General features: G+C 31.7%; 1 protein-coding gene across 1 annotated transcript; it reads right to left on the bottom strand.

Moving 5' to 3' along the window:
- Positions 1-2888: 2888 nt before the first annotated feature.
- Positions 2889-6126, bottom strand: LOC128285498 (uncharacterized). The gene is made up of 3 exons (XM_053022972.1): positions 5821-6126; positions 4669-4706; positions 2889-2975 (listed from the first exon to the last, which is right to left on the bottom strand). The coding sequence occupies exons 1-3, from the start codon at positions 6116-6118 to the stop codon at positions 2889-2891; spliced, it is 423 nt and encodes a 140-aa protein (XP_052878932.1). The 5' UTR covers positions 6119-6126.
- Positions 6127-9125: the final 2999 nt, after the last annotated feature.

The raw sequence follows: 9125 nt of genomic DNA, 5'->3' as shown, positions 1-9125 counted from the left end.
TTCATGAGATTTGTTTTGTGGTGTTTTATGCAACCTCGAGATTATGGTTGGTAATTCATGTTCAACATGTATCGAAGTTTTGTTGTAGTGTACCTTTTTATATATGCTTATGCACTATCTTTTCGAGGAATTGGATGAATATCCATATATTCATTTACGAGTTTAATTTTGATCAATTGGGCATTAGAGTTTAAAGTTTAGGACTATCTTGTGATATGATTTCAAACATGTTTATGTTAGTTTTGCTATGAAATTATATAATTATTGATTAATGCTTTAATGAGACTTTTAATATGTAATAATATAATCTTGTGTTCTTTTTTGAAGCATGATTAATAGAGTCTGATAATATTTAACTTTAATATTATTTTAGTATGCTTTACAATTTAGTATTAACATATAATATATTTGGAGATATGTTTTGCACCACTGAACATTGTTTTCTTAGCACGCCGGGGGAGGGGGGTTCGTGCGCATTTATTGAGGATTCGTATCTTGTGAGGCTCAAGCAACATTAGCAAAGGGGTACATTCGACTATACTCTGATATGTAATAAGTTTTAACAGGTTTCTTTCTAGCTTGGGTATGTACAAGGATCCTAGTTGTTAGTTTTGACATTTAGAGGTTTTATATTGAGACTTTTCATTGGTTTGGTCTCTTGATGCTTATATGTCATGTTGTCACAATGATTTGTTTTTATTTGAACTTTTGGATCGAATTTTACTTAGGTGCCTAGATTTTGATTAAGCATGATTTTGAATTGGAATTTTTGCGTTTCAGACATGGATTGATATGTTAATTTGTCTGTATTGTAATAGTCTATTTTTTAGTGATATCGGAAATGCTGATTTTAGAATTTCATTTTCAATATTCGAGTATGTAAATATTATTAATTAATATTTGTAAAGTTAATATAAAGTTTAATTAAAATTTGATCCCTTAATTTTATCAATTGAATAACTAATTAAAGTACAAGAACTAAATTATAGAAATGATAAAAGTTAATCATTATAGAATTTTAATTAACCGAAAGACCAATTAAGCAATTGGACCCTTCTAAATGTATCAAACGTTGGTGAATGATGTAACAACCCATTTTTTAGTTGTTTCGTGGCCACCAAATCCAACGAGTAAGTTCATAAATATTAAATAATAATATTTACGAGTCAAATGTGATTGTTTAAAAAAAAGGTTTTTGATTTGATAATTTATGTTATATAAGTGATTTATTAAGTTCAACTGGTTTTAGAAAATGAGTTATTGGGACCTTTTTTTATAAACCGAGCTATAAATATTTTTATAAATATTTACGGACTGACATTAAGGTGTAAAGTTTCATTAAGAAATTTTAATGTTTCGATAGTTAATTAAAATAAATGGACCAAATTGAAAAAAATGCATTCCTAGGACTCCGTTCCGTAAATCGGACTCGTAAATATTTTTAATAAATATTTACTAAGCTAGTTGTATAGTTAATTAGATTTCAGTTAAGTGAATTTACTTAAATTAAAAGTAATTAGGTATAAAGACTAAATTGCATATAGGATGAAAGTTGAATCATAAATTAAAGAATAATTAAAGGGACTAAAGAAGAATTTTACCATTGCTCTTTAAGTGGGACGGTTAGTGATATATATTATTTGTAAATTTAATTTATATATTATATTATAATATAAAATCTTAATTGCTAAGTATATATATTATATTATATAATAATAATTTAATGTTTAATATATATAATAATAATTTAATGAATAATAAAACAAAAAGTATTAAAAGAATGAATAAATAAATAAAAGAAAGAAAGAAAGGCATACGAACCAGAAAGAAAAGAAAGAAAAAGAAAAAAATGAAAGAAGAAAGGAGAAAGACGCAAGGCTAGGGTTTTAAATTGTTCAAAGTTTAATTAGCTAGTTAATTTAGCTCATTTTTTTGTAACTTTTATGTTTTTGAAATCTCGGTGTTGAGTGTTACCGACCCATGTCGAAATTTTAGCAATTTTTAATTTTTAAGTGTTGTTAATATTGAATAATTTTTGTATTAGGGATTAAATTAATAGATTTTTAAGCTAGAAATAGAAAAGGATTAAATTGTAGAATAAATGGTAAAATTTGAGTAATATGGACTAAATTGTGAAATTTTGAAATTTAGGGATTTAAGTGAAAATAGGGAGTTAAATTTAGTTTAAAGTGGAATTTGCATGAAAATATAAAATTAAATGTGAAGAATAAAAATTAGCCTCAGTTTAGGGACTAAATTGAAATTTAGGCAAATATTGAGTAAAAAATTTGAAATATTCAATATGAAATTGAATTGTGTTATATTGATGAATTATAGTTGTTTTAATTCCATAACTAACATCGTACCGGAATCCTCGACTAAAAAGGGGAAAGATAAAGTCGACGTTGAATAGCTCGGAATTTCTAGTTTGTATTTCTATAATCCGAACCTAGTTGTTAATTGTTATAATTCAATTTAATGCATATGGCAAGTATTGATGTGAGTAATTGACATTTGATAATTGATTGAAATGGATTGAATTGGTAGATACATATTGAATGTATTGATTATTGAATTGAAATGAATATATGTGTTAATGTGAAATTTAGATATTTATTATTATAGATTGAATTTAATTCATGTGATATATGTAATTATATGAAAAATTAATATTGGATATTAGTTATATCTGAAATGTGAAATTAAACCCTATTAATTATATCGGATTGAGTCGTATATAGATGGCATGCCATAGGATAGGAAGAGTTTAGGAAATTCTTCGACTTCGAGTTGATGAAGCACTGGGTGCCAATTTACTTTGGTTTAACCTATGAGACACTGGGTACCAATTTACTTCGATTTAACCGATGAGACACTGGGTGTCAAATTTATAAAGCGCTGGGCGCAGTTACTACTTCGGATTTATCCGATGAGGCACTGGGTGCCAAACTAGTGTGTTGGTTAGACCCTTGTATCTGTCCGAGTCCAAGTCGTGTTAATAGGGGTAAATAAATTATAAAGTTCTATAATTGATATTGAAATGGCATGGTATGAGAAATATGTTGTAAATACATGGAATATATGAGTTATATACTCATGAATTGAATATGGAATTGTAACGCCCCCTTTACCCGAGACCGTCGCCGGAGTCGAGCACGAGGCATTACTAAACTTATTTGAGCACTTAAACAAATTTAAACAATTTATATCACACTTTCTAGACAAGCTGTCCAACTGCGTTACAGATGCAAAAAAATCATATTTCGAGTTACAAAACTCAAAATCCAAATCCGTAAATTTTCCCTAAATCTAGGCTCATATATCTACTTACTAATTTTTTTCTAGAATTTTTGGTTGGGCCAATTAGTACAGTTTATTAGTTGAAGTCTCCCCTATTTCAGGGTTCGGCTGCTCTGACCCCTGTTCACTACGAACCAAATTTCTCCATGTACAGAATTCAAATAACCAATACGTTTATTTCTATTAAAAATAGACTCAATAAGGAATCCATACATATATAGTATGACTCCTAATTAATTGTTTACAATTTTAATGATTTTACAAATCAGAACAGGGAGTTCAAAATCACTCTGACCTTGTCTCACAAAATTCAAATATCTCCTGATATGAAAGCCTTTTGCTTACACTGTTTCTTCTATGTGAAACTAGATTCAATAAGATTTAATTTCATATTTTATTCAACCTCTAATTAGATTTTCATGATTTATGGTAAATTTTCAAACTCAAACTACTGCTACTAACCAAAAACTGTTTTAGTACAAAATGTTGTTAACTAGTTTATAACATCTTTACTTCACTTCATTTAAACTCTATACATGCCATATAAATCTTCAAACATAAAACAAAAGCTACCGAATTGATCTGGATAGTGTGCTTTGTTGTGTTGATTCGATCTACCCACTTCACTTCAAGTCAATCTACATAAAATATTAAACACACACAAGTAAGCTTATTGAAGCTTAGTAAGTTCATAGGTTAAAAGTAATGCTTACCAAACATAATATTTCCAAACAATACCAAAACATTTACTAAAGTTTCCTGCGATTCACAACCATTGTTATAATAATTCACATAGTTGAGCTCAACAAGAATAACTACTCAATCTCTTTCATTTGGATCACTTCTCTTTTATTTCTTATAATCAAATTAGGAAGCGGCTTACGAAATTGAGTACGTCGTTGCTCAATGCCACGATTCACAACTCAGTATGGTTTTCCTCATTGAAATACCATACCTACATTTTTCAACTCGGTATGGGAAATGCCATACCTACATTTCTTAACTCAAGATGGATTTGATAATACCATACCTACATTTCACATTTCAAGATGGATAATACCATACCTACATTTCACAACTCAGTATGGATGATACCATACCTACATTTCACACTTTGCCATGGAACAACCATGGTCTTATCCGTCAATTCATCACACGTCACGATACTGAACGTACTCAATCCTGCGTTTTCCTAATTTGCATTTCCACATTTATTCTTTCATTAACAAAATCTACACAATCCCACAACAAATTCAGTATATAATAACACATTATAAACTTCAATCATTCACAAATAAACATCTAAATTCAACCATATGAACTTACGGCTAATTTGTAGAAGATATTGAAATTTAGGGACTATTTCGCAACTTTTTCTTTTCCTCGTTCTTCTTTGGATTCTTGATCTATAATATAAAATATTTCTACTCATTAGCATTTATTTGATTTCTATTTCACTTCAAAATTTATGCTGTTCAAATTTTGAAATTGCACTTTTACCCCAAAATTTACAGTTTTCACAATTTAGTCCCTGCTCAATTCACCCATCAATTGAACTAATTTTTCTCAATTAACACTTTATTTTATCATTATAAACTATTTCAAAACCTTTTATATTCTGAATTTCAACAGAAACCTTCAATTCACAACTTTTTCACAATTAGGTCCTAAATATCATTTCCTATCAAAATCACTTAATAAAACCACCTTAATATGAAATTAGAACTTAAATTTCATAATAATTCATCATAAAATTCCCTTATCCATCCATGGTAACTTCCAATTTCACCCATAAAATCAAAAACTAATGAATTCTACAAGTGGACCAAATTGTAAAAGTCATAAAAACATAAAAATTATCAAGAAAAAACAAGAATTAAACACACATGATGTAAAAATATGAAAACCAGCTTTCTCCAGACCTTATATGGCGTTTTGGCTGAGAAAATATGAAGAAATGTCTGGATTTTTCAATTACATCATTATTTAACTATTAACTTTTATGCTATTTCCAATTTTGCCCCTTGTTCACATTGTTTTCTTGCTTATTTCATACCCAAACCGTCCAGCCATTAACCTTTGGGTCTAATTGCTCTTTAAATCCATATTTTTAAATACTTAAGCTATTTACTCACAATTTAACAAATTTTGCGCTATTTTCAATTTAGTCCTTTTTAATTAATTAGCCATCCAAACGTTAAAATTTTCTAACGAAACTTTAATACTAACTCAATGACACTCCATAAATATTTATAAAAATATTTATAGCTCAATTTTCAACTTTGAGATCTCGATACCTCGTTTTTTACCCGTTTGACCTAATAAATTTTTTTAATTCACTAATTTCACCATTTCACAAATTCTTCTAAATTCTTACTTGACTCATAAATATTAAATTACTATCTTGTTCAATATTATTTGTCGAATTTGGTGATCTCAAATCACCATTTCCGACACCACTGAAAATTAGGCCGTTACAACTCTCCCCCCTTTAAAAATTTCGTCCTCGAAATTTGTTACCTGAAAATAGATTTGGATACTGTGATCTCATTGACTCCTCTGTTTCCCAGGTTGCCTCCTCCATACCATGTCGATGCCATAATACTTTAACCAATGGTACTCTTTTGTTCCGCAATTCTTTAACTTCACGAGCCAAAATCTTCATTGGTTCTTCTGAATAAGTCATATCTGTTTGAAGCTCAATTTCAGTATGGGGAATTACGTGTGAAGGATCTGACCTATACCGCCTTAGCATTGACACATGAAACACATTGTGAATCTTCTCAAGTTCCGGAGGTAAAGCCAAACGATAAGCCATAGGACCAACCCTTTCCACAATTTCATATGGCCCTATGAATCTCGGACTTAATTTTCCCTTTTTACCAAATCGTAACACCCTTTTCCATGGTGAAACTTTTAAAAATACTCGATCACCCACTGCATATTCTATGTCTCTTTGTTTTAAATCCGCATATGACTTCGACGATCCAGGCGACTTTTAGACTATCTCGAATAATCCGGACTTTCTCTTGGTTTCTCGAATCAAATCAACCCCAACTATTTTTGATTCACTCAATTCAGACCAACACAATGGAGTCTTGCATTTTCTACCATAAAGAGCCTCAAATGGTGTCATTTTTATACTAGACTGAAAGCTATTGTTGTAAGCAAACTCACCAACAGTAAATACCTTTCCCAACTGTTACCAAACTCGAGTATACAACATCTTATATCTTCTAAAATTTGAATCACTCGCCTCGATTGTCCATCTGTTTGAGGATGAAATGTGTACTAAAATTCAATCTGGTGCCTAAGGCTTCTTGCAATTTATTCCAAAATCTTGAAGTAAACCTCGGATCCGATGCGAAATGATAGATATTGGAACTCCATGTAGTCTCACAATCTCGACATATACAATTCGCTAACTTATTAAGTGAAAAATGCATTCGATTGGAATAAAGTGTCTTGACTTTGTCAATCTATCAACAATCACCCATATCGAATCTTTCTTTCTTGGAGTCACAGGCAATCCTGACACAAAATCCATTGAAATATGCTCCCACTTCCATTCAGGAATCATAATGGGTTGTAATAAACCGGTTGGCAGTGACTTGCAATTCAAGGTCAGTGGACTCAACAGTCATTTTCTTTTCTGACACTAATGCAGTACAAATATATGAATGTGTAGATCCGGGATCAATTAAAGCATATACGAATCATCAAAAGATAGAAATTACCAGCTATCACATCCGGAGCGAAGCTTCTTCCCTTGCCGGATAGCGTATGTACGTCTTTGGTACTCTTGTCTCGATCGAGTCTGCAGATCTCTCGTTCCCGAATGAACAGTCCCCAGAAGACTACTTCGACCTTAACGTTTACCTTTCCGAGGAGTATTTGCTTGCTTCTCCCTTGTTCTCTATCTTCTTTTAATAATTGAGGACAGTCCCGAATAAAATGATCAGTTCCACCATATTTATAGCAAGCTCCGGCTCTTCCCCAACACTCACCAATATGAAATCTACCACAATTTTTACATCTAAGTCTTGGAATATTTTGCACACTACTAACACTAGCTGCTGGTTTCTTAGTTACTCCGACATCTTGTTGAGTCGTTTTACTTTTATTCGATCGTTCCGGGATTGTAACAGTCGACTGAATCATTTCGAACTTTTGGCGAAAAAGTCGAAGTTGGTCTAGAGAAACTTCTTTTGTATACCTCTTTATCTCTTCTTTCTCTTTGCATCTTTCGTTATACACTTCTTCCATCTTTTGAGCTCGATCGACAGAATCACAAATTCTCGAATCTCTGTACCTCCAATCATCATTCGATTTCATCATTAAGCCCTTCTTCAAATCTAATGCACATTTCTTCCTCGATCGGTACAACATCCCGAGCATATCTCTTGAGATACACAAATTCTCTTTCATATTCGCCACTTGTTTTATTCCCTTGTCGAATATCAAGAAATTCTCTCTTCTTCTTGTCTAAATATCTCTTTCCCACATACTTCTTCTTAAATTCGTTTTGGAAGAATTCCTGTAAGTTTATCTGCAGTACCCTCGCCTCAATGGTTTCCCACCAATTATACGCTTCTTCTTTCAATAGCTAAACGCACATCCCAAATAGTCCTCCGGAGAACATATCATCTGCTTAAAACTCTCTCCAAACTCTTTAACCAATACTCGCTTTAACCGGATCATCGTCCGATCTCCCTCGAAATTCTTCAGCTCCAAACTTTCTGAGTTTTTCAATTGGTGTTCTTTTGCTAGATTCAGTTATCGGAGGAGGTGGAGGAGCAACCGGGGTACTACAGATGTTGAGATAGGGGAGGAGGTTGAGTCGATTTCTTTCTCGCACATTCTCATTATACCACTGATTCATGAATCCATAAATCATATTTTTGAGTTCTTGTTCTCGCATCAATGAAATTGGAGCTTCACTACTTGTTCCTTGTTCAGAGGTTTGTACTCTGCTATTAACTTCTTCTTGCTCAGTTTGTTCTGGTCTATCTGACATCTTTTCAAATCGAAGATAATCTATAATAAAAACAAGGATTAGATCGGATCATACACAGCACACTATCACAGATTTATATGGCATGTAATTCTAGATACTTTTCACATCATACATATTCCGAGAATCGGCTAAACCGAAGCTCTGATACCAATAAATGTAAGCCCCCTTTACCCGAGACCGTCGCCGGAGTCGAGCACGAGGCATTACTAAACTTATTTGAGCACTTAAACAAATTTAAACAATTTATATCACACTTTCCAGACAAGCTGTCCAACTGCGTTACAGATGCAAAAAAAATCATATTTCGAGTTACAAAACTCGAAATCCAAATCCGTAAATTTTCCCTAAATCTAGGCTCATATATCTACTTACTAATTTTTTCTAGAATTTTGGTTGGGCCAATTAGTACAGTTTATTAGTTGAAGTCTCCCTATTTTAGGGTTCGGCTGCTTTGACCCTGTTCACTACGAACCAAATTTCTCCATGTACAGAATTCAAATTACCAATACGTTTATTTCTATTAAAATAGACTCAATAAGGAATCCATACATATATAGTATGACTCCTAATTAATTGTTTACAATTTTAATGATTTTACAAATCAGAACAGGGAGTTCAAAATCACTCTGACCTTGTCTCACAAAAATTCAAATATCTCCTGATATGAAAGCCTTTTGCTTACACTGTTTCTTCTATGTGAAACTAGATTCAATAAGATTTAATTTCATATTTTATTCAACCTCTAATTAGATTTTCATGATTTATGGTAAATTTTCAAACTCAAACTACTGCTACTAACCAAAAACTG

The sequence above is a fragment of the Gossypium arboreum genome, chromosome 12 (genome assembly GCF_025698485.1).
Source record: "Gossypium arboreum isolate Shixiya-1 chromosome 12, ASM2569848v2, whole genome shotgun sequence".
Taxonomy (NCBI): Eukaryota; Viridiplantae; Streptophyta; class Magnoliopsida; order Malvales; family Malvaceae; genus Gossypium; species Gossypium arboreum.
This window is presented reverse-complemented; position numbering and strand designations above follow the sequence as displayed.

Excerpts from the sequence above, each read along its gene's own strand:
- LOC128285498 (XM_053022972.1), bottom strand. The coding sequence starts at position 6,118 with ATGGCTTATCGTTTGGCTTTACCTCCGGAACTTGAGAAGATTCACAAT. Across the intron at positions 4,707-5,820 it reads GTATCCAAATCTATTTTCAG|ATCAAGAATCCAAAGAAGAA; the intron begins GTAACAAATTTC and ends TTTATATTATAG. Across the intron at positions 2,976-4,668 it reads AACGAGGAAAAGAAAAAGTT|ATACAAGGGTCTAACCAACA; the intron begins GCGAAATAGTCC and ends GGACTCGGACAG.